Raw genomic sequence first — 24,841 nt, forward strand, 5'->3', positions numbered from 1 at the left:
GGCAGCCACCAAGGAGAGGATTTCACCGTACACCCGTGGAAAGGATGAGCTGGATGCGAGTCGAATGACATCCAGAGTCTTTATTCAAATAGTCCTTTAGGATGGTTGCAGACATACAGACACATACATATTTACACTCTTACACACCTCACAGAGCCTGAACCAATAAATTAAAACAAAAAGAGGGTGGGGGATTGTTTTTTCCTTTTCTTTTTTGTCACGTAAGAAACGACGACTCCCTGAGGCGAGGCCAGGGAGCCAGCTGAAGAATTGCAAACAGAAGCCAACACGGACACAACCCTGCCCCAAAGATGCAATGACAACGAGTGTGCTTTTCAGCAGGAGGCCGCTTCATACTCTGGCTTCGATGCACTCCAGTTTGACTATTTCGTCCAGCCTGCACCCCTCGGCTTGGGCACAGTGGCTCAGGTGGGCACTTGGGCTCTCGGCACCTCTAGCTTTGGGGGTCTGCGGGCAGGCTGCTGCAGTCTGAGAGTGGGGGGAGTCGCACTCGTCTGAGGTAATGTCTGGCACATCGTCCGACTGGCTGTCAGAGCTCTCCAGGTCGCTCCGTATGCTCTCAGGCTGGGCCAGGGTGATGTCCCAGGTTTTGCTGGCAACGCAGTCCTTTTGCTCACAGCTTTGGTGTTTGCACATCCGCTCCTGCTCACCGTCCTCTTCCTCCTCCTCCTCTTCCTCATTCTCTGCCATTTGGGTGTGGACGTGCAGAGAGTCCTCCGTACTGCTGCCGCTGGCCAGCTGGTAGTGACTGGGCTTGGCTTCGATGTCCACCTGGATCTCCATGTTATTGCACTCCCTGCAGAAACAAGCACCCCCGTGTTACTGCACAGTTGCTGGTTTTGGCCGCAGCCTGGGTCACCGCCTCACTGGGCCAGGAGGACCACGCTGCCCAGGCGGGAGCAAGATGCTGCTCATCACCCCATGGCATCTGGGACACAACAGCACCCACTGCCCTCCTCGAGTTCCTCCGAATGGCAGCCGAGGTCCCCCCAGGCTGAGAGCCAGGAAATGAAGCAGGGAAGCACTGGAGACCCTGAGGGCACCAGGAACAGGCCCTGAGAGTCCTGGGCTGCAGATCCCCTCCTCAGCCTCCACAGTGCACAGAGAGGCTGCTCCCAAACACCCCCGGTCCTCCTCCTGCCCGAATAAAAGATCAACCCTCCTGCCAGCTGCGAGAGCTGGAGCGCCCACAGCCAGCCTGGCACCCGCAGCACCTCGCAGAGCTTGGATTTTTCCAGGACACCCACAACCAACACTCTTCTCACCATCACACGTCCTCCTACCTGTCCTGGGGGTTGTAGGAGCTGATGATGGAACCGGCCATGGCCCGAGTGCTGGCGTTGTCACTGATAGCCCCCAAACTGACCGAGTCCTTCGGGAAAATCTCCTTCTGGACATCTGCCTGCACTTCCAGCCTGCAGGAAAAAAAAAAAAAAAAAAGAGGATTCCTCAGAAATGCCTCAGAGGGTCCCCGAGTGGCACCAAACAGCCTCCGCCACGAGAAAGCAAGAGGCCCTCTGTGCTGGCCTAGCTTGGCACAAGGGAGTTTAACCCCAGGGGTTCCTCTCAATCTCATTTTTGGCTCGATTTAGGTAAACCCATTCTGTTTTCCATGACGAAGGTGAAGTTGTGTTTATGTCCATGACTCATGCAATTCCTGCGAAGAACAGATTTCCACAGATCTAGCACAGAGCCATGATTATATGCTGGCTGCCATATCAACACGTGTCTCTAATTACCCTGCAGACTGACTCACAGGCAAGTTTAAGAAGAAAACTGTGGTGTAACCTTCTGACTTGGAAAGCAGCAGCCCTGCCTGGAACAGGAGGCTCCCAAACCTCTAGGCTGGGATCAGAGCACCGGAGGATCTCTAAGTGGGCCATGCAGGCACCTCTGCGCTCTTTCCAATTAACCCAAAGCATCAGCTCTGCAGTTTCACGGAGCTCAGAAGGGACAGAAACTTGTTTCTCTAGCTTTTGTCCTCCTTGCAAGAACCAGCCTAACAGCAGCGGCAGAAGTAGCCTGGTCTGCTGGGACTGGTTATTCCACCACAGACCAAGAAGTAAAAATACCAGGACATGACTGCCAAGCACACAGAGGGCCACTCAGCCCCAGACGGAGCCCCAAGCTAAGCCTGCTCAGCCAGCACAGGCCCCGGGAGCCTTCACCCCTTTCTTGCCATGCCCACCAGCCCATTTACCTGCTGTACTTGCCCTTGCCTCCCGAGAGGACACCGCCGCTCAGGGTACCGCCCGAGAGGGCGGCGAAGCTGGCCGTCTCGCTGTAGTTGCCCTGCATCACGCTGAGCCCATCCGTGGGGCTCCCGCTGGTGCTGAGCACGCTGGTCAGCCCCTCGATGCTGCTTTCACCGATGCTGGGGTTCTTCAGGGCTCGCCAGGCATCAGCCACTGAGGAGGAGAACAGCATGGGAACCGGTCAGCAAGGGCACCAGCCAGATATGATGGTGGTGGCAGGGCTGAGGGTCGGACACCAGGAGCGTGCTTCTCGCCTCAGCCAGCCTCAGTGCCTCTACCAGGGCAAGGAAGCGCTGAGATTTGGCTTGGAGCTATGCAGCTGATCAGCAAGTAACTCCTCCTAACCAAACCCAAGATGCTCAGATTTGGGAAATACTAAGCCCCCCACCATTTCATTACAAGAGGCAGTGGCAGGGCCTTTCCTCATTCCCTTCCCCGCTTATCGCAGTACCTGTGATTGGTCCATCATCTTCATCAAACTCTATTTTCACGCCCTTCCCGTTGGCGGTGCTAACTCCACAGCCACCACCTCGGCACAGCGAGATCGGCACCACCCCGTAGACGTAAGCCAGCATGATGGGGACTCCGATACCTGCACACGAGGATGTGCTGAGTTAAGAGGGGCTTAAGGCCAAGCTGGGCTAGGCAGACAGAAAGGACCTTTGGGGTAGGGACTCTCAGTTGTGTTTATTTAAACAGCTTTGCACACCATGGGAAATGGACGGTGCCCACTTACCAACACTGACAGCAGCGATGACCGGAGAGGCAATGACAGACAGCGTGACCCCACCGGTGATGGCCAAATTCCTCTTGTGCTTAGACGTTTTCTTTCCCTCATACCTGCTGTGGATCTGAGGGAAGGAGAAGCACCAGGTGAGAACAGCACCAGGCCATAAGCAACAGCCAGAAGACATCCATAAGTCTGTGCTTTTACAGCTGCATTAGCCCTGAAAGAGCCCCATCGTGACCACAGATCTCACAGATCAGATCTTGCAGGTGGGTCTGCGTTCAAGAAAAAGAAGAAGCTACAAATCCAGTGCTGACACCATTTCCTCCTTCTCAACGCCTCTTTACCGGCACAGAGGCACAAGAGCACAACATAGGTTGGGGCAGCTGGAGACCCCCAGCAGCATCAAAATGCACAGTGACCTATGCCCGCGTGCTGCTCAGAGCCTGTCACTGTCCCACAGAGGCCCCTGCCATAGGAAGTGACAAAAGAGGCCAGGTTTCCCTTCCCAGTTCAGGGTAGAGGCACAACAGTGACACAACACGCGTTGAGAGGACTTCAGCCTGAAGGGCTATCAGCCCCCATCCTCCTCTCGCCACACAAAGCCCAGAAGATAAGGCAGGGTTTAGAAGAGACAGCCGAATTCTGGTTCTATGGGGAGACCCGCCCTTCGTATCAGCTCTCAGTTGCTGGTCGGATGCCCCGAGTCAGAGACCGCCCTGAGCCGTGGATCCCTCAGCTCCAGCCTCACGCTCGCCACATTTACCTTTCTCCCGACGTACACGGGGATGCCAATGACCATAGCAGGAATGGCGATGCCAGCAATGAGGGAAATGCCTACAGGAGCGCCGATCAGCGTGCCCAGCTGCCAGAGAATCTTCTTTTTACGACTCCATGGCTTTTTGCCCCAGAACGTGCAGCCAGAGGGACTTAATAGAAGGAAAAAAAAAAGACGTTAAAACCTCAGCAATTCCTAAGCATCCCTGAGAACCCCAAATTCAACTTCCACATGAACAAAACCCAAAGCTTAGGAAGTGGGTAGACAACACAAAAAAGGATCCCGCGCCCCATCAAGGTTAATTTGCTCCTCAAGGTGACTATTGCACCACCAGGACTATGTTTAATGTCCACTATGCTAAGAGATCTCAAATGCAACATATCAGGAGCAGATTTTTCTTTTTTGGTGAGGAAGAACCTCTCCCTGCTGTAGTGTGGGAAGAAAGCTCAGATCTTTGGGTCAGAAAGAAGAGAATTTTGCTGACTGTAGACACAAGAGGATGAGCAGCACGCAGCCAAACGTCTCCTGTCATTGAGGGGAGCCCCGCACCCTGCTCCGGCCCCCACCTGAGGTAATGCAGGTCCGAGATCTCCTTCATGCAGAGCCAGCAGAACTCGCAGCCGCACACGGCGCAGGTCATATGGTTGCAGCTCCCGTCGTTCATCTTGATGATGTAGGCGCTGCAGCGCGGGCACGGCTTGATGTCGTCCGCTGCGGGGAGGAAGCAGGGCACTGAGTCGGGCTCCGCGCTGCCAAGAGCCAACGGGGGGCTCTCGCTGCGCGGGGGAGCCCTTGCTTTCTGCACGGACAGATCGCCCTCGTGCAGCACAAAGCGGGGACGGTACAACCAGCTGGCTGGGCTGTTAGCTTATCGTCAGGGCGAGAAGATAACGCTGATGAGACCAAGCCCACCAAAGTGATCTGCCTGGACAGCAAGGACTGGGAGCAAGAGGAGCTTTAAAAGGTTATTCTTGCCTGGCACAGGATGCGTTCCAGGAGATGCTTAAGTGCTGGGAACAAGTCATACCTGTGCTGTGCTAGCCAGGACAACAGTGTAAGTCAGAACCATTATTAAATTGCTCCACTAAGGTGATTCACAGGCCAAGAACAACAGAGCATTCGAGAGAACGAGGCATCAGAAATTCTGAACCTGGCCTTCAACAGCAGGCAGCGCGGAACGGGGCCTGCAGCTGCACGCCGGAGCGGGGCAGATGCTGCGCAGCCCCACGCGGCTCCTGGCAGGGCAGGATGAGGGTCCTTCATCTCCTCCTCAAGTCACGCATCATCTGATCGTGGTTACGCAACGGCTGTCTGCGCAGCGGGTCAGGGCTTTGCTGGCAGCCTCTCTGACACTCAACAATATGAAATCCAGCTGCTGAGACCGGCCCGCACCTTATTAATCACTGCACTGAATCCAGCAAGAATGGGGTGGGGAAAAACCGCTGTCTCAGGAATCTCCCTTTTAGTGGCTAAGCGCTAAGCTCTTCCTGGCAGGGATCTCCTTTAGGAGGGCGAAAAAAGCTCAGAAACCAGTTTTCGCTTGCTGGTTTGTACCACAGGCTGTGGTGGTATCCGAGCTGTGGGTTGTCAGGGCCCTCTAACTGGGCACGCTGAGCCTTGAGATGCAGCTGAGCCACCTCAAACCGCTCACGGCAGCTCCAGTACGAGCATCAACATTTTAACTCCTGGCACACAAGGCACAGTAGTGTTTTGTCTGAGGGGAGGGAGGGACTTTAAGAAATGGCCTTACTGCCCACTTCCAGAGTCAACACGGTTATTTTTAATGAACACTAACTCAGCGGACGTAGCAGCTCCTACTAGGCAGAGTAGGAGTCTGCGGGCTGGCATTTTTCCCCTGTACGTGACATTACGAGCACCTAACAGTGCACGCAGTCAGGCTCCCCACGCAGGGCTAGGCATTAATGCTACTTCTTACTATTGCAACAGGCAAATTTCAAGTTGCAACAGTAAAAAGCACCTATTTGTTCAACATCTAGATCAGCGAGAAGCAAGAACATCTGAGATCAAAACGGCCACAACGTGGCTGGGGCGGAAGAGGGGAGCTGCAGTGCCGAGGAAGGACCCGAGGCACATCGTCACCTATCCCCGACCCGTTTCATGTTCTAATTTCTTGCAGGAGCCCACCGGGCTCGCTCTAACACCCAGGAGAAGGGGAAGTGGCTCTCGGGCTCACAGCTGTTCTCACCCACGGCTGCCAGGGACCCTCAGCTGCGGCACACAGCAGCGCTCCCCGCGGGGCACTGCCACCGCCTCGGGGAGGAAGTTCTGCGCAACCGGCGGCTCTTTCTCAGCTTCACAGGCACGACCGCAGCACCCAGTAACCTACAACGCGTGATCCATACCCGGCCCAGACTCCTGTCCGTAGCTGAGGCCCGACGTGTGCTTGGTCCGTACGCGGAGCGTCTGCGCCCTTTGCTGGCGGGCCATGTCGCAGGTCTGGTTGGGGTGCCATATCTGCTTGCAGTGATAGCAGAACTCCGTCTGGCAGCCGTCCCTCTCGCAGGTCAGCTTGGGGCAGCTGGCGCAGCCGTAGGCAATAACCGCGTAGCTGGGGAAGGAAGACACCTGGTGAGTTAGCAAGAGGCAAAGTTATCAAGCGATAGTCCCGTGATCCGGCCAAGTCATCGCACCCGGGGGTGGCACGGGGGGCTCTCGCTGCCCTTCTCCAACAGGCTGCTGTGGGGCTATGCCGAGCAGCTCCTGCCTTGCCCGGGGGGCACAGCAGCCCTGCTCCAGGGGCAGCCCAGCCCAGGCAGACAGCCCACTGCTGCCAGGTCGGTGTTCCTGGTCGCTGCAGTGCTGCCGCGCTCCAAATTCCTGCTCTCACCAGTCCTGTGCCTTGCACTGCAGGGCCTGGAGTTAAGTAGTGCCAATTAGGTTACTTGGGGCAGATAGCTGGCAATACTGAGTTCTCTCAGTGAGCGGCGGCAGTCCTCGCTGTCCGCTCGTACGGATCAGAGGTGCCCTGCCCAGCCTGCCCCTTCTGCCACTGCAGGCTCCCAGCACAGGCTCCTGCTGCTCTGTACGAGTGGCTGCACACAGGCTGCACACGCACAAACACACACACACAAATACACACAAATACACACAACACACCCCCCAGTTCCTCAGGACAGCCAGGCACACGTGTGTATGCACATGGCCCAGAGGAGGCTAGGCAAGCTGAAGCCTCACTGGGCACTTTATCACCTAATGATGCCTCTAAAAAAAGTGGAACAAGCGGGGTTTCAACGTGCAGCTATTTCAAGAAGTAAGCCCCTGTTGATCTCCCCAGAATTTCCTTTTTTACAGAGGGCAAAGAACAACGCTCTGCTTCTGGAATAAACCAAAACTGGAGTAAAACCAAGTGAATGTACAAGAGAGGGAAGTCAGGGTACTCCACCAGCTCACTTTTTCTGACAGTAACGTGGTGTTTCCGTGAGGAAGCGTGCACACAAAAGCTGAAGCAGCTCCACTACACAGGAGCTGACTTACAGTCAGCGAGGATGAGGCTGCTGCCACTGGAGGGGCTGAACAGAGTAATTCCAGAAGCGCCTTCCAGCTCTGCAACACCAGTATAAATACCAAAGGGTATTTTCGTTGATCATCCTCAGCATTTTCGTTAGTGGCCAGAGGAGAATAGCTCCTATTTAGGATTTTATATTTAGAGCTCGCGTAGCTCGAGTTGTATTGCCTCTTCTCAGAGGCAGCAGCGTGAGAACCGCTGAATGTGTCATACCACAATGATTCATATCCCGTGGGAGTTCGAGCAGCTTCACCCTGCCAGGGTACGACACAATCGCCCAAGAAACAACATCTCCGCGTGGAGCGCCGGGCTGGGGGGCGCGACGGCAGGGTCCCCGCACACATCAGCGGCCACGCGCCCGCACGTGAGGCCGGAGCGGGCGGAGAGGAGGGATGCAGGCAGCCGGGGGGGGGGGGGGGGGGGGGGGGGGCAGCCAACCTGACCCACATCGACTCCTACGCATCTTGGCCAGGGAGAATCCCGCTAAGCATCCGTACCCTGCCACCACGAGGCAGCCACAGAACTACCCCTGGCAAAAAATAAAGCCTCATCAGGCCAGCTGCGTTGTGACACACTGCTATTTCAAACCATAACAGCAGGCTGGGAAAGCTCAGCGTAATATATTAAGCAGCCTCGTGCTCTAGATTAACCCCTCACTAGAGATTTAGGGTTTTTCTAGACACTCGAGCAACTCCCCTATGAGAAAAGAAAATCCTCGCCATTTACATTTCACTGCTAGAACTGAAATGACAGACGTCAAGAACAAGCCCACAGCTGCAAGGAGAAAAACAGCTACACGGCTTTCTTCTGCGAGGGAAGGAAATAACCCAGCTCCAAACCCAAGGACAACTAGAAAGGAGCCATTGAAGCGATGTGCCTGGGGGTGGCCGCTGCAGGATCCGGGCCGCTAACGCGTGCCTCCATCTCCACCTGACCGCTGACGCATCGCTTCGTTCAACGGCCGCTTCCTGGCTCGGCCCCGGCAGAGGTGAAAAGGGAAACTCTGACTTTCCCCCTCGCAGCGGCAGCAACGACAGCGAGCGCCTGCCCGAGACCCCAGCGGGCCAAGGGAGGGCAGAGCCCCGCTCCCAGCCCCGGCCTCCAAGGAGCCGGAGCCTCGCCAGTTGCCTCCAGCCTCATTCAGGAGCTCAGCCCACGCAGCCCGGTTCGCTTAAAGCTCCTCTTGTTCTCGCCAGCTTCTAGGGGAGATGCAGCGTGACAAACACCAGAGAGCAACGCCAGCTGATTGCAGTGAGGGGGGGGGGACACCAAAAGCTGCAAATATAGAAAATTATCGGTATTGCGACTGATGGTGCATCAATTGGCCAGCGTTCCCATGGCAACACGCTCCGGTGTTGTGCCGGTCCTCCTCCTCCTCCCGCAGCAGCACAGCCGAGCTCGTTTCTTTACGAAAGCCTGCGGTAGGTGTGGAAGGCAGAGGATGCTGCGTGCACACGCCACGGCTTCGTCTGCCGCCGCCGCCTCGCAGCTCCCACAGCCGGTGGTGGGCGACATCCCCCCAAAACGCCCAGCACCGCCGTGCCCCCAGCCCCACGCAGGCTGCTGCTGCCGCGGGAAAGCCCGCTGTAAATAATTCATAGCCTGACTTTACATAAGCACAACGAAACGCGCTTGCTAGGAAGAATGAATAGGGCGATTAATTCCTCCTGCCGCCGGAGGGCCGATTCCAACAGCCTTTGTTCGCGTGCTCCCGACGCGCCGATGGATGGCACCGGTGGGCAGCGACCCACTTCTCGCTTCTGCCGGGCAGCTCACGGGAAGACGCCCACGTCCCGTGTTCCCAGCGAGGATGTCCTTGTCCACCGGATGAGCTATAAGTGACGTGGGTCTGCCCAAACCCCCGAAGCGATGGCTGGATGGGGATCAGGCCGGGCTCCTTTCGAAGAGGCAGCGCCCTGCAGGCCGTGCCAGGGCCGGCTCCTTCCAACGAAGCAGCCTCAGCTACAGATGGGACGCTTACACCTACCCGCAACCCAGAGCGGCACCACAGCAGCCGAAAAGCTGAGGCTGGTGAACAGGAACAGGGTTTTCTCTACCCAGCTGACGGCGCAGACAGCAGGGGCATTCCCTCTGCGGGCAGCACAGCCTGCGCGACGTCCCCGGTCTCGTCCCCAGCGACACCGAAACATCAAGACCTAGCACCTGACTTCGCACCAGAACCCAGCACCGCTGCCTGCTGTTACCACTGCCCTCTGAAGAAACGAGCCTTTATGCAGCAATGCTCAGGGGCCCCGAAACGGGTAACCTGAGACAGGTTAACTGCTTTGCACAGGAAGGTTATTACAACACTCTGATTAAATTTTCACGATCCTCCCACCACGCTTTCCACTCTGACTACTAGGTCAGACTTTCCTTTCATGTTCACGCTTCCCAGAACTGCAACTCACGCTGCCTTCTAGCCAAACTTTGCAGCACTTCTCTAAGTTTCCTGAAAAAAGCCGTTTTCCAGGCAGCTTTGCCTTACACGTAAATAGAAACTAAACAGAGTTCATCCAAAGGAAAAGAGAAGAGAAAATGAAAGCAACACGCAGACGAGTACAGTCATCAAGCCTGGGTGGACCGTCTTCTGGACAGACAGACGTTTCCTCACTTAGGCAATGGTAATGAGTCAACATCACTCCTCTGTGCCATGCATTCACGTCCCCGCTGGAAAGAAGTGACCGTTCACAGTTCCTTCTTCCCACCCGTGGAAACCGCAGGGTGCCCCGTGCAAGGACTGCTGCAGCTCGCGGTGATACACGCGGCTGGGAAACTCCAGGCTTCCCATTTGTGCAGAAAAAAGCCTTCTTTTAAATCAGGGAAACAATGGCTCAGCTAAAACCCCCTCCAAGTCCCATTACAAGGGCCGTGCTTGTCTGTATTTCCATGCTCCCCAAGGTCAAATCCTGGGATTTTAGTGTGGATGGATGGAGCATTGTTTTGGTACCTTTTGACTATCCCGAACAGGTTGCTGACTGGCAAGCGAAGCAAGCCTGCAATTAGGGATTTTCATTGAACTCCATGTCAACAGAAACACACGTTGGTGGCAGCGCAGCACCGGCGGGGGGGGGGGGACTGCCCCTCCCTGGGCCGGGTGGGGACAGGCAGCACCACAGCAGGGCCCACCTCCCCAGGCTGTCCTGGGGTCCCCAGTCAGCACCCTACGGGGACACAGGGACCCCCCCACCCTGAGCTGTCCCAGCAGAGAGGGGACAGAACCCAGCAGGGACGGCAGACCCCTCCCAGGCCGCCCCACACGGAAGGGGACAGACAGCCCCCTGTGAGGACAGCAGGCCCCCGGGCTGCCCCAGGGCCGATGGGCAGCCTCCTGTGGGGCAGAGGGACCCCCTCTCCAAGTCACTCACCAGAGAGGGGACAGCAGGCCCCCCTCCAGGCCGGAAAGGGCAGCCCCCTGTGGGAACAGGGACACCAACCCCCCCAAACACCCCATCAGCTCCCTGTGGGAACAGGGACCCCCTTGGATGCTTCAGCAGCCCCCTGCATGGTCAGGACACCCCCGTGATGCCCCAGCACAGAGGGAGGCAACCCCTTGTGAGGTCTGGGACCCTGCTGGACACCCCAGCACGGAGGAGAGCAGCCCCCTGCGGGGTCAGGACCCCCCCCCAGACACCCCAAAAGCCCACTTTGGGGTCAGGGCTCCCCCCCCCAGGACCCCCCAGCAACCCCGTGCGGGGCCAGGACCCCCCCCCGGGCACTCACCCGCAGTCGGGGGCCGGGCACCAGCGGCAGTCGGGGTCGGCGGCGAGGCAGCGGCGCAGCATGAACTCCTCGTACTTGGCGACGAGGTGCGGGGAGTCGCGGAGCAGGCGGCGGATGTCGGCGGGGTTGAGGCGCTCGCTGCACTCGGGGCAGCAGATGTTGACGCGGGACTCGGTGATCTCGATCCGCAGGTACTGCCGCAGGCAGGCCCCGCACGACCGGTGCGGGCACGAGAGCAGCCGCGGCGCGTTCTCCGCCGGCTGCCGCACCAGGCACAGCGGGCACTCCAGCTCCTCCTCGCCGCTCCCCTCCGCGCACACCGGCGGCTCCTCGGGGGGCGGCGGCGGGGGAGGCGGCGGCGGGGGGGGCGGCGGCGGCGGCGGGGCCGGTGGAGCGGCGGGGGGCGGCGGCGGCGGGGCGGCGGCGGCGGCGGGCGGCTGCTCGGCCTTGGCGCGGCGGCGGCCGCCCGCGGCGGAGGCGGCGGCGGCGGAGAAGACGCTCTGGAAGGAGAGGCGGCGGCGGCGGCCGGGCTTCGGGCACTTGGCGGCGGCCGAGTGGATGGAGGAGGAGCGCGGAGACTCGGAGTCTCGCTCGGAGCCCATGGCGGCGGCGGTGTCCGAGGTTCGGGGGGTTCCGGGGGCTCCGAGGCTCCGCGGGTGCCGGGGCCGCGTCCCGCCGGGCGCTGCCTCCGCCGCGCTGCAACGACAGCGGCCCCGCGGCGAGTGGGCGCCGCCCCGCCCCGCCCCGCCCCGCCCCGCCCCGCCCGCCTCGCCCCGCCCCTCGCCCCGCCCCTCGCCCCGCCCCTCTCGTGTCGCCGCCGCCGCCATTTCGGTTTTGGGCAGCGCCCCGGGCAGGCCCGAGGCACGAGTTTCCCCCCCCCCGCTCCGAGCGCCCCCAGCACCCATGGGTCCCAGGAGGTGCCCAGGCCGGTGGATGGACGGATGGATGGATGGATGGATGGGTGGGTGGAAGGATGGAGGTGCAGATGGAGTCAGTCTCCTGCTTAAGAGTGCACAGATGAAGCTTCCTTCCCTCCTAATGCCCCTTCAGCTCTCCTGTTACTTTCCCAGTGCTTTTGTCCATGAGTTCTCTTCCTTCCGTACATCCTCACTGAGTGGTTTCACCAGGCTGCTTGCTGCAACCGAGTCCTTCTCTAGCGCTTACGTTCCCCAGAGATCCGTCAGCTCTCCCCCACCTCTGCTACGCTCTGGCGTTCCTGCCACAGTACGCGTGGCTTTGGCCCAGCTGCAAGCTTTGCACTGCACTTAGGATTGGCCTTGGAGTGTTAAATTCCTGCCTGGGATCAGGAGCCCTGTTATTAACAAGCTAATTTAGCAAGAGAGCCAAGCAGTTCTGCTCGGAGAGAGGCCGTGGTGCTGCAGGGGTGTCTGCGGAGCGCTCTGCCCCGGAGCAGCGCGAGTTACCGAGCTCCGTCCCTGCCACGCTGCCAGGTCACATCAGCATGTTGTGTGTGAAGATGCTCAGTGTTTCTGTGACGCTTCTGATGTGGAGCCCTGATGTGTGCAAGGATCCTCTCCCCACTTTGCTGGTGGGAAGGGAAGGCCAGAGAAAGAAAGGAGAGGTGTTACATCGGCGTAAATCTAGGCGATATTGAAATCACCTACTTCTATCTGAGATAGGCTGGGTATGAGACGTCTTTAAATGGCTGTCGCTACCCATCTGTAGCAGAGACTGTCTTGGTTTGATGATTTCACTAGAAAAATCACACCCCTGACTGAAATAGAGAAACCTGGGCAGGACTTGTGTGTGGGACGGGTCTCCCAGACAGCGCTCTGACAGCTCAGCCCTGCGTCCTTTGCAGCACAAGAGCACAGACTGTAACTAATTGTGGGAAGGTTTCATCTCAAAAGCTAATGTCAGACAGGCCTGAATTACCAGTAGTGCAGACACAAACAGACAGAGAGCAAAACCATCTGGAGTCCCTGGGAAAGGCATCAGCTCGCAACGTGCTGACGGGGCAGAAACGGCTCCTCATTCCCTTATATGAGGAATCGTGACACAAACGGGGCTGGGAGAGGCCAGGGGAGATCTGGGGGGGCTCACGCTGACTTCAGTGCCATCCTCTGCCTTCCCTGCTCCTGAGCTGTGCAGATCTTTTGCCAGTCCTTACACGGTTGAGGGAATTCAGTGCTTTTAGGGTGCCGGTGGATATAGGCTCCTGAACGCCCTGCCCCTGCTGTGGTCCTGCTTGAAAACAAGTTCTCTGTGGTTTGAGGTGTTTCTCCGTGGAGTTTCCATAGCCCTGGCCAGGAGCAGAGGCTCCCGCTCAGCGTGTTCGTGACTAAGGAGCAGTTTGAACCTGGTAGTTTGTTTTGATTCAAACCGAAAAAAAACAGGTGGAGTGGGGCTGGGAAGGAGGGCGCGCACGGAAGCAGGCTGCCAGGAAGGAGAAGAGCGGCTGATTGGAAAGGCACCGGGCTGGGAGTGAGATCAGATTAGCCGCTCCCTGGGGCTGCAGGGAAACTGTCACCAGCCTGACTGTTTGACTGAGGGACATATTAAAAAATAAACAAAAAAAAAAAAGTGGGGGGGAGAGAATTCAAACGCTCCAGTGAACAAATCCCAGCTCTGATAGGCAAATTTGCTCTTGCTTACGCTGGCAGAAAGCTGGAACACTGCTGACTTCCGACCCTGCTGCTTCAATCAGAGCAGGATTTGGCACAGGCGACTTTTAAAGCTGCCTGAAAACGCCGTGTCTCCCAGGAAGGCTTCCAGCAGCAGTGCGGGGAATGCTTTGTCCAGGCACCGGCTGCAGCCAACGCTCACTGCCCGGTGCCGGTCACCGCCTGGACGGGAGCAGGGGGGAGGCTGAGCAGGGCTGGACCTGCTGCGGGAGGCACGGGGCTGCTGCTTTCCAGAGAACTGCCTCGCCGCCCACAGCCCAAAAGCCCCTGCAAAGCAGAGTGACTGCTCTGCCGCCAGCTTCAGGGAGGAAGAACCCTTGGTGATGTAATGAAAACTCCCCTCTGTAATTCGGAGAGTGAAAGCAGAGGCTGGCTGCCGGGAAGGGATTGTGAAACTCCGCTCTCAGACTGGGAGCATTTGCATGGAGGCAGCGGGGTGCCCTGGCCGGGAATGTTGCTGCGGTGGAGCCCGGCAGGCAGGCACGCCGGCTTTGGTTTGCAGCCGGTGAAATAGAAACGGCGGCTCCTGCCACGTCCTCTTTGCCTGGCAGCCCCTTTGCTGGTTACCCAGATCTCACAGGGCTGGTAAATACCTGCCCGCTGCTCCTGTCTGCAGGGCACGGAGGGGTCTGAAGCAGCTGTTTGAAGGCACACCGAGATTCAAGGTGGCTGAAACCTCCAGGTCATTTTGGCACTGATGTGAGAACCCCTCCCTGCAGCTGACATTTCTCTAGAAGAACACCAGTCTCTTCAGGTTTTCTCCCTCTTTGCCCAAACAGGGACAGGCAGCTCTTCACAGGTCGCAGGCCACGCTTCAGAGCAGATGGAGTTTAGAGAAAATCCAGCTCATGTTGCGGCTCTCTGAAATGGCCACATCCGAGATGAGATGGGGAAGGAGGGGAACGGCTTTACACCAGGAGCAGGAACAGAGGAATTCTTCCTTGTTGCTGGACAGGGAGTCTCTGGAGTGACTCAGCTCTGGTCTCTGAGCAGGATGAGACCTTCGGCCCTGCTGGGGCAGCACAGCCAGGGCTCTTAAAGGGATCTGGATGCACTGAGGTTCCCCAATGCCAAACCGCAGGTGACATGTCACGGGGCAAGCCAGGGACGTGCCATGGCACCCTGCAGACAAACCTGAGAGGCTGCCGTCGTCTCAGCCCCGAGATGAAGGTGAGAGTGACAGACGGACCCACGTCGCACAAAAATAGCTTTAGACCTCTCAGCGGTGCAGCGAGGACCTCGTCCCAGCCCCCTGCCCTGAACTGTTTTGCCAGGAGAACAGCATGGGCCTCCCTTGTCCTTCCTCCTGGCATCCCAGGTCTCCAGTGTGCAGAGCAGGGGCAGCAGCCTTGGTCCGTGAGGGGTTCAGTGAGGCTTAACCCAGGGCTTTGAGACCTGCGGGGACGGACGCTTTGCATACACGAGGTAGCAGCTGCGTCCTCGAGAGCTGAGGCTTGTTGGGGTCATTTTCCGCACAGCCCTGGGGAACCACTGGCTTGTAATGACAATGCACTCTGATCATTTCTCAGATGGAGATGTCATTAACGGACATTTATTTCTGTCCAGGGAAGACACCAGTGGCTGGGGAGGGCTCTCCCCAGAGTGCAACTCTGCACACACTTTCTGGATTGATCTAGTTAGTTCATGTTCTGTTTGCCTCTTCTGGTCCCATGGGATGTGTTCACAGAAGGAAGAGATGATTCTACTTGATTCCCTTTGTCCCTGCTGGACTTAACAAGGACTGACATTCTTTTAAGCGAAGAGCGAAAGGCAGGAGACGGGAGCCCTGGGTTCAGAAATTCAAGGCTTTTTCCAGAGGATCACTCTGGTTTGCTCTGCAGTTGCACCTCCTCTCCCCTCCACCGCCCCATCCCACTCTGCTCCCTCGTAACACCCACACGCAGAGCACAGCCACGTTCTTCTCCCTGCTGTGGCTTTCCGTGGAAGATGCTGTCATGTGAAATCCCGGGAGAGAGTCGCCACATGGAGTGCTGTGAAAGCATCGCGCGTCTCTTGCAGACCGGGCTTGCAGACGGAGGAGCGGCGTGCTCCCCCTCCTCGAAATCCCGAACGCTCTTACGGGTGGAGGGGGGGAGTGGGGAATCATCCTGTGAGCTTGGGAGCCGCCTACGCACATGGCAAGGCTTGTCAGCAGCTGATAAAAGCGGTGGGAGGTGGGGAGATTGTGAGGGGGAAGAGCTTGGAGGCTCAAGTGCCTGTGTAGCCCACCATCCTGTCCCCCCCAGGGCTCAGCCGGGCAGCTGGGCCATGGGCATGGCCCTGCTCTGGGTGCGCTGCCCTGAAAGGAGAGCCCGAGCAAGGGCAGAGAGATAACTCCCGATTACTTCAGCAGTGACGTAAAGGTGGGAGCGTTAAGCAACTGCTTATAATAGTAATCTGACATGCTTTTCACCTCCACAAAAGAAGCATTTCCTTTTGTAATAAAAGCACAGGCTGTTCTGATTTGTTTATATACCTGCCGTCCTGCACACTCACTGCACAGATTCGGGGATGGAAGTGACAATGATCCCTGCTCTCAATTCACTCTTCCTGGTGACCTGCTATCCCTAATGATACGGGATTTACAGCTGAGAAGGTTTAGCTCAGTAGGGTGCTGCCATCAGGAGAGCGCTGGTCTGATCCCTACAATACAAGGAAGCAGCCAGACTCCCTCCTCACCCGAGCTGTTAAACAGACAATTATGTGTTTGGTGTTGGCATAAACACAGGCAAATTAGTCACTGGAGAAAACCCCAGCGCCTGTGACAGCTGGTTGTGGTTAGGAGAAGGTGGGGGTGACAAACGCCTCTGGCAGCGGGAGGCAGCTGCCCGTCGGGGCTCACGGTGCTGGTGGCAGTGGCCGGCACTCGGTGGGGACACCGAGGGACACGGCGGGGCAGGAGCCCGGTGCTGGCTCTGGGGGCTCTCCTCTCTCCCCGATGGCAGCTGGTTTTTGGGGTGCTCGGCATCTTGTGGGATGTGAGCAAATCTGGCCACATTAGAGGCAGTGAGAATCAAGGTGAAACCTTCGGGAGGACAATTTGTAGGGGACTGGGGGGGGTTGTTCTGCGCTCAGACAGCAGATGCAGAGAAGTTACAGTGCTGGCACGGGGCTTGACTTCTGCAGTGAGCACAGACTGAGGCATTGGCCTGATTTCCAGGAAAGGAGAACAGTGTGTCACAGAGAAGGCATTGAAAAGACCTGAGGCTTCTGCCTCAGCTTTCTGTCTCGCTCCTGCAGACACGTGGGTGCTCGGGAGTTCAAAAGGCTGAACTGGAGTCTGTCCCCAGCCGGTGCAGGGCAGGAAGCTGTGGGCTTCTCCTGCAGAGTTGTTATCGGTGCACAGACCGCAGATGCTGTCCCCGTCTCTGCTGGGGGTCCCTGCACAGCTCAGCATCTTTCCCCTTACAGCGCTGACCTTTGCAGTGGGAGTGCGGGAACTGGAGCTGGGTGGGAAAGCTTGGTACAAGGTGCTGGCTCTAGTGCCCAGACCCCCAAAGAGATGCTGGCAGCCCTTCAGCAGCATCTCAAAACCCCACAGCATCTCTGACATCCTTTCCAGCTGGTGAACCCTACAAACACAGGCAGGGCTGGGCACACCATGTTTCCTCCACCCAACCCACCCATTTCCTATTTTCTGCGGGCACGACAACTAGTGAGTTAATCCTGCAGGCCATAAACTAAGCTGTATTAGCAGACACCATCTGTCCTTTTTCATTTGCTGATGCACGACCTATTTTGCAGCGTAGTGGAGCAAGCGCTGCAGTTTCAGGGCTCGCATGTTACACTGTCCGTGCTGCCTGGGCATAATCCAGAGCTCACCGTGACCTGCTAACGGGAGAAGGCCCCAGTGCACTGAGCACCAGGGACCTGCTGTCATGGCCGGGTGGTGTTGGAGGCCTGTCTCTAGGGCTGCTTGTCTTCAAAGGAGGTTTGAGCCCCAGCAGCTGACATCTGGGAAGAGAAAAGCCTTAGGGGAACTTCCGAGGACAAGGACACAACTCCCATCAACGGGGCCTCTCCTTCCCTGGACCCCTCCAGCAATGCCATGGGAAGGTCGATGTGAAACAGCACTGTCAGAGAGCCCCCTGCCACCATCACAGCCCTGTGCTGGGGCTTGGGACAGTAAAAGGGAGATAGGAAAAGTAAGGGGACTGTTTTTGTCTTGGCATGGGAAGAGACATCCACACTCCCTGACTTGCCAGGAGGTTGCTGCCATCATGGGGAGAGACCCGAACTCCCCAGACCTCCTCAGGACCGTCTGGGAGAACGAGGCTCAAACCCTGCGTCTGCTGCTGAGGACACAGGTTTCGCTCTGCTTTCCCCCAGATAACAAGAGGAGGCAAAGTTTAGGGTACCCCAAAGTGGGGTTCATGGGAACAGGCCACGCAGTATATTCAGCACTCCAGGACACGCTGCGATGGCCTGGGGTGATTCCTGTGCTTTACTTAAACTGAGCAATGGCAATCACAAGAGGACAGGGAAAGACGGGAAGAGAATTCTTCCCTGGTTCCTAAGGGGATCTGGTCATGTCTTGAAGCACTCTGGTGACCCTTGTCTGGGTACAGAAGTACAGACATTATTAAAGGTCATAAAATCATCAAGATTATTTTCAAGCCGGTTATACTTGACTCAACAAACTCAAAGCAATTCCAAAGGTTAGCATCTTGCTTAATGAAGCAGCATTTCCTCCTGAATTTACCAACTTTTTATTTAGCTCAACACCGGAGGCAGAAATTTTCCCTGAGCTGTGAAATAAAGAGCGAGGAAATTTTGTCTCTGTGTGCTGTCAGGGGTCAGGAAGGGAAGTGAGCGCAGCGGGGCCTGGTGCTAACCTGCATGCCTTACTCAGAACCAGGGCGCTCGCCTGCTCCGCTCCCAAAATCAGCCTGGGAGTTTTCAGCTTCCTGCCTCACGGCATAACAAAAGTGGAACAGAGAGTGGAAGGACTTACTCAGACTGACCTTGGCATTAGCCAGAAAACTTCTTTCTGAATTAATGCAGTTGCACCATTCGGGCTTTCCGAGAAACTCTCAACCTGCTGGGTCGGATGGCCCCTTTGTGCAGCTTGCTAAGCGTTGGATCTGCACAGCTCCCTTTAGCAGTGAGTCCTGCTGTCTCCCTCCTGTCTTCACTAAGTTTTGCCCAGTGCTCCCTTATCCATATGGTGGATACTCGCTTAGGCTGTGACAAGAAATACAGAATTACATTAAATAATGAATTTCCAGTCAGATGCCATGGCAGCATCCCCACCGCTCTGCTGCCCGGTGCGATCTTCCTCACGTGCTGCGGGGAGAGGACAGTGCTGGGGCCAGGAGCAGGAGTCACTTGCAGACTGACGGCTTGTGGAGTAAATCCCTCCAGCAAGACAGATCCCGATGTCTCTGATTTCTTTCCCAGTGCTTTGGGGAGAGAATTGGCCAAGGAATAAACATGGCCCCTTCACAGGCTACAGCTGCGGGCCTCTCCTGTGAGCTTGTGAGGAGAGGGAGCCGGGAAGGGCAGCGCCTCGCTGGGTCCAGAACGTACCCGAATGTGTGACAGTGAAGAGTGGAGAAGAGGAAGAAACAGCCCGTGCGGTCAGCCTTGGAAAGGGCAGTTCCTGCCGAGAACTGGCTGGGGAATGTTCCCATTTTCATAACCAGTAACAGCTGTGAGAAGGGGGAAAGGAGCGGTTCTGGTCCCTGCCAGCAGCACCTCCCGTCGGCAGCCAGGGCAGGGCACCGCCCTCTGGCCCCGCAGCCAGGAAAACGTGTGTCATTTTCCAGAGGGCTGAGCCAGCACTAACCAGGTGGGAAATGTATGAGCTTCTCACCAAAAATGGCTCGGTCAGGGCCTGTAGCCTGGCTCAGTGCGGAGCTGCTCCCTGCAGCCCCGTGAGCCGTTCTCTGCTGTCGCCCTGCGCAGCACGAGGCTGCAGGTTGGCACGTCCTGGTCCTGCCTTCCTGGCCGGCAGGGAAACATGGACGGGGTTTGTCCTGCTGAGGTTTGCCACCAACCCTCCCCTTCCTTCTCCCGGCCTGATGCCATGACCACAAGCCCGTTTTCTCCAACTTCTCTTCAAGCAGGGCCCACGTGGGCTTCACGCGGAGCGCAGCCAGGAAATTCCTCCTCTCCTGCCTCCGCTCCCAGCCCCATCCCTCCACCACCCCCATAAGCCCTCTGCCCTCCGAGGGCTGATCCCAAACATGGGGTGCCCTAGCCAGTGTTCAAGTAGACTGGTCCCCACTCTGCCTGAGGAGGCTGGGCTGTGCACAGCAGAGAAGTGAGCAGGGTGTGCCGAGACCCGAGGTGCTCCTCAGGAACAAGGCCCTGCTTTTTGTTGCTCCACAGCATCCTTCTCACAGGGAGGCAGCAGCTATGTCCGGGCCCGGCCTCTCTGATGCAGGCTGCCATCCCAGCTCCCCTGAGCGCTAGGAAAAGCCCAGCGCCTGCCACTGAAGCAGGGGGGGCTGCCAAGCGCCTCCCAGCTGCCTCTGAGTTACAGGATCCCTCTCCAGCACAAGCCCAGCAGTCTCTCGGCGGGCAACTGTTGGCAATAACAGCCCTCTTTAAACAAAGGGGAGGCAGTCTGGCTTTACACGGCCCCCCTTCGCCTTTCCCTGCCCCCCTGCAGTCATGCATATTTGGGGAAAAGCCTCTCAGGGCAGCGCTGACTCCTGCCCTTCCCACCGTGACATTCAGCTCAGCCGCAGCAGCGTGCCGGCGTTCACGTCGCGCTGGCTCCTGCCCTGGCTCTTCCCTCCCACCCACCTTGGGTTTCCTGCAGGGTTCACAGCCCGGCACCCAGGGGTGCTGCCCATCCCCAGGCATGTAGGAACAGTGCTGTCAGCATGGGATGAGCACCAAAACTGCAGCTGGAGAACCTGGCAGTGGACGGGGAGCAGAGCCCTGTCTCTGGGCTGCGGACCAAGAACGCCTCTTTCCCATCCGAGAAGCCAAGGCTTTGAGCCCTGCCAAACCCCAGTGTTTGTTCCTGCATCTGGCATGCGAGGGATGGCAACAGAAGCATGTGTGAGGCAGAAAGAGGAGTTCCAGTGAAGAGGGGAAGTGGGTTTCTCTTGGGTCTCTGTGACCTTCTCTGGTTTGGAAATAGTGGAGATATGCAGAGGCACTAACAGTGCGCAGCAGAGAGAATCCTGTGGCCTCCTTCAGTCAGAGGAAGCTGGAGCCCAGAGCCACGGCCCGGCCTTCTGCCACCTGGGGTGGAACGAGTGGAGACCCAGCTCCAGGGAGCCGCAGCCTTCGCCTGTTTGCAGGGACGGTTTATTTGCAGCTGTGGAGCCTCGCTATGGGCACCTTGTCTGCTTGGTCTTGCCCTGCCCTGGTCCTGCCGTGTGATGGAAAGTTTATGTTCTGTTGGCAGCAGATGAAGCAAGTCCTCCTGGAGCCTGCGGATTGGGATTTTTTATATCAGCAGTGCTCTCGGCCATGGGAATACTATTGACTCTGTCCTCATCGCCCTCCTTGGAGAAGTAAGCACAGCGAACAGGGCAGAGCCAAAAGAGGGGCTGAGACTGATGGGAGTCAATTGGCTTTGGCAATTTCTCTGTGTGCTGCTGGCCCTTCTCAGTTAGTTACACAGACAGAAAATGATGCTGGCAGTAGGAAAGAAAAGGAGCAGGGGAGTCCCGTGCAGGTAGGGTGAAAGTGCACCTAAATTTCCCCTAGAGCTGAGGCTGAAGGCCGGCTTTATAACAGAGATAGAAGCGCCGGTCTGGCCAGAAGGATAATATCGCCATTAGGAAACAGGGAACTATCGATTACTCAAGTAACCTCAGCTATTGAACAAACGGCTACCTCAGCAGAGGGAAATTCCAGCCTGGGCTCAGGGAGATGAACGCAGGGATGGCAGGGCAGCAGCGGGCACACAGCACCCCGTGATCCCAGGTGCGGCGGCAGCGCAGCCTGCCCTGTCGGAGGCACCAGGGAAGGATGAAAGCAAACACAGGGCTGGTGCCTCTGAGTGCCTGCGTGTGCCCCTGGCAAAGGAAGTGGAAAACAGTCACTGCAGCAGAGTCCTGGCCAAGAGAGCCTGTGGGACAGGAAGGATTAAAACGTCCGACGGGACCTGGCTCAGCTCCCAGGGCCCTCTCTGGACCCTGGCACAAGGGCAGCTCCTCCTGGTGCCCCAGGCCTCTGCGGGCCCACAGCCATCTTTAAACAGAGGGCACGTTGCCGGCCGGCAGAGAACAAGCTCCCGGCATATCCATTTATCGTATTCTGGGGAGGTGAGGATACCTGCCCTTCTTCCTCCCAGCCAAAGGGCACAAGAGGCGCCACAAAGAGGTCTGGGGCCCAGCAGCCATAGCCCGTGGTAGGGACCAAGCACTCGGGAATGCAGCACAGCTGCGGGAGAGGATCATGAAGGCCCTAGGAGCACGTTACAGGCACTCGGCTGGTGTGCAGCTGTCAGGCTGTGATGTGCACAGCCCCCCCGTGCAGTGGGGGCAGGTTATAGGGCGAGCAGGAAGGACAGCGGGAAGGCGAAGGGCCGGGAGGGCTGACCAGGGCTTTCTGCTCGGAGGGGTTCTGGTGCCGTTCCCCCCACTGCGTTTTGAACATCCTTAATACATCGAGGTGAAGCGTGGCTTAGGAGCAGCCGTAGCGGTGCCCGTGGTTCTGTGTGGCCAGCAGCTACCTCGGGGACCATTGCAGAAAGGCAGGGCTAACCCTTCCCACACCGCACCCGTGCCCAGCAGGGTCCCATTTGGGAGTGCTTGGGGCCATCCCGAGCTGGGTCCCCACGCCACCAGCCCTGAGCAGCACTGGAAGCTGCCGGCAGAGCCTCTCCTCCCCTGCCTGCCCACGTCAGAGGCGTGAAACGCAGCCGCCGAGGGACAGCCCCGCAGCCTCCCCTCCGCCAGCCTGCTGCAAAAGCCTCCAAGCCTCCAACGCCGCGCTGCCACGGACTTCCCACCCAGCAGCACAAGCTGTTGCTTTTTGCAGAGTTACCATAAAACAAGCAGCAGCACGGCCACCCCGGGCCACTCCCAAGTGCTCCATACGGACCCCGCATCTGTGCCTTCACGGAGGAGGATCGTGCATCTCACAGCGACAGCCTCCACTAATCGAGGCATATTTACGCTCCTTGTTACAGTTCTGCGCTCTCATGTACATTCAGGCATTCCCGACTGCATTTCTCCATGGCCCCGCTGCTTTCCCCAGCCCTTTAAATGACGCCTTCTTGTGATTCCACAAACATGGGAAGTGTGAGAGTTATTTGCATGAAATGGTTGTGACAGGGGCATCGACTCCTCCCTGCTCCTTGATTTCAAACAAGGTTTCTTCAGCTCCCCCAAGGTGCTGCTCCGTGCCTCCTCCATCTCCGCCCCAGTACTGCTTTCTGACACCCGCAGGGGTTGCCAGCTCCGGGCTTTTAACCCCAGGTGTACTTTGCTCAGTCAGAGGCACACTGTGGGTCCTGACAGGCAAAGGCCAGCCCAGCCCATCCAGCTTGCAAGGGGTAGAGTCCATACACCCCTCTGCCTCGGAACCAGAGCTGTAAAACCACCGGCTTTCCCAGGCATTAAAGAACAAACCCAGCTTTTGGATTAGAAAGAGATGAAATTCACCCCGGGCCGCGAGCCAGCCCAGCATGCAGGTGCCACTGGGATGCTGCAGGGCACAGAGGTGACTGTCACCCCTCGTTCCCTCTCCTAGCAGATTCATCCCGTTATGCAACTGTTACGCTAAAAGGCGGCACGCCATCCGGAGCACTTCAAGGACTTTGTTACTTTGCCTTCCAGGTCTGCGGATCCCCATCCAAAGAGCTCCCAGCAATAAATGCATACCTGGCTGCCTTCCCCAGATCTATTGCTTCCTGCAGAGGCAGGGTAAGCGTCGGGGCTGCCGGAGATGTGTAGTTCAGTGCACGGTACTGGGCTTGGTTCCAGTGCAGCAGCTCTGCTTGCAGCCTCCTGTTAGCTCAACGCAGCTCAAGGAGACTGGGTCTCCAAACTTCTGATTCATTTCATCAAAGATTTCTATTTCAGTCCCAAGAGGGAACGCTGGTCCCCTTCCCCAGAGAGACTAGGGCTGTTCCGCGGTCCCTTTAGCCCACGCCGGGGGTTCACATACACCCATCTTTTCCCAGCACAGTCTGTAGCGCACACGCTGCTGTCCTGGCGGGATGCACTTGCAGCTTCTGCACCAGGCAGCCAGGCTCTGACCGCGTCCCTAAGACCCAAGCCCTGCCGTGCCAGGTTTAGGGCATTGTATGACACCGCCGCTGCCCAAGGGCCACCCCGCACCAGCACAGAGCCAGCAGGATGCCGAGGCAGGCTCGCAGCCCGCAGCCACCCAAGGAGCCCCCCCCCTGCCCCGCCGCCGTGGGGGTCTCTTACCTCGCCTGGAGCCCCCTCCCGCAGCAGCTCCCGTCCCTCCGCAGTCTCCCCGCTCTCCCTCCCGCGCCACCTCCCCGTGATGTCAGCGCAGCCGCCCCAGCACGCCGCCCATCGCACCGCACCGCACCGCTCCTGGCACCATGCTGCCCTTCGCAACGGTTGCCACAGCAACAGGAGGGGGAATCCCATCCTCTGGTCCTCCACCTCCCGGGGGGGCCCGCTCCGTACCACCCGCTGCAGCCCCCCGGGAGGGCCGGGCACCGCGGAAGGACGGGGCGAGAGCAGGAGGTGCGGTGGGCGAAGGGCAGCGATGCCAGGAGAAGCCGGCTCTCTGTGCCGAGGGGAGGCAGAGCAGAGATGGTCACGGGTGGCAGGCTCAGAGAACCAGGGGGTGCCCTTCTCCCCAGCAGTCACCCTTGTTCCCCAGCGCCCTTCTCCCCAGCAGTTACCCTTATTCCCCTGTGCCATTCTCCCCGGCAGTCACCCTTGTTCTCCACGCAGAGCTGCACAGCTCCATCCCATCCCACCCCATCCCACACCCTTCCCTGTTCACGTTTTGTTCCCCAACCCCATGCTCTTTCTGTAACAGGGCCGTGCACAGGTCCGTGCTGTGCCACCCCCCACGCAGCCCCTGCCCCAGCAGGATTTGGGCTACTTGCCCATAGCAGGCGCCCTTGCAGGGACTCGTCCTCCCCCCCAGGTTGAGGCCAGGGACCAGATATCGATCACCGACCTAAGACTGGCTCCAGCCGAGCCCCTGGGGAGCCAAACTCCTTCTTACTAACCACAAACCCACAGCGAAAGGCTTTGCTGCGGTGTCTCT

General features: G+C 58.1%; 1 protein-coding gene across 1 annotated transcript; it reads right to left on the reverse strand.

Moving 5' to 3' along the window:
* Nucleotides 1-65: 65 nt before the first annotated feature.
* Nucleotides 66-24,035, reverse strand: RNF19B (ring finger protein 19B). Its single transcript, XM_066982425.1, has 10 exons — nucleotides 24,019-24,035; nucleotides 11,028-11,723; nucleotides 6,145-6,350; nucleotides 4,348-4,492; nucleotides 3,770-3,932; nucleotides 3,013-3,127; nucleotides 2,728-2,868; nucleotides 2,222-2,429; nucleotides 1,305-1,436; nucleotides 66-817 (listed from the first exon to the last, which is right to left on the reverse strand). Exons 2-10 carry the CDS (start codon nucleotides 11,627-11,629, stop codon nucleotides 352-354), a joined length of 2,178 nt encoding a protein of 725 aa, XP_066838526.1. The 5' UTR covers nucleotides 11,630-11,723; nucleotides 24,019-24,035; the 3' UTR covers nucleotides 66-351.
* Between the last annotated feature and the right edge of the window lie 806 nt (nucleotides 24,036-24,841).

Source organism: Anser cygnoides, chromosome 24 (genome assembly GCF_040182565.1).
Source record: "Anser cygnoides isolate HZ-2024a breed goose chromosome 24, Taihu_goose_T2T_genome, whole genome shotgun sequence".
Lineage (NCBI taxonomy): Eukaryota > Metazoa > Chordata > Aves > Anseriformes > Anatidae > Anser > Anser cygnoides.

Excerpts from the sequence above, each read along its gene's own strand:
- RNF19B (XM_066982425.1), bottom strand. The coding sequence starts at position 11,629 with ATGGGCTCCGAGCGAGACTCCGAGTCTCCGCGCTCCTCCTCCATCCAC. Across the intron at positions 6,351-11,027 it reads TGCCCGGCCCCCGACTGCGG|CTACGCGGTTATTGCCTACG; the intron begins GTGAGTGCCCGG and ends TTCCTTCCCCAG. Across the intron at positions 2,869-3,012 it reads CATCGCTGCTGTCAGTGTTG|GTATCGGAGTCCCCATCATG; the intron begins GTAAGTGGGCAC and ends CCTCGTGTGCAG.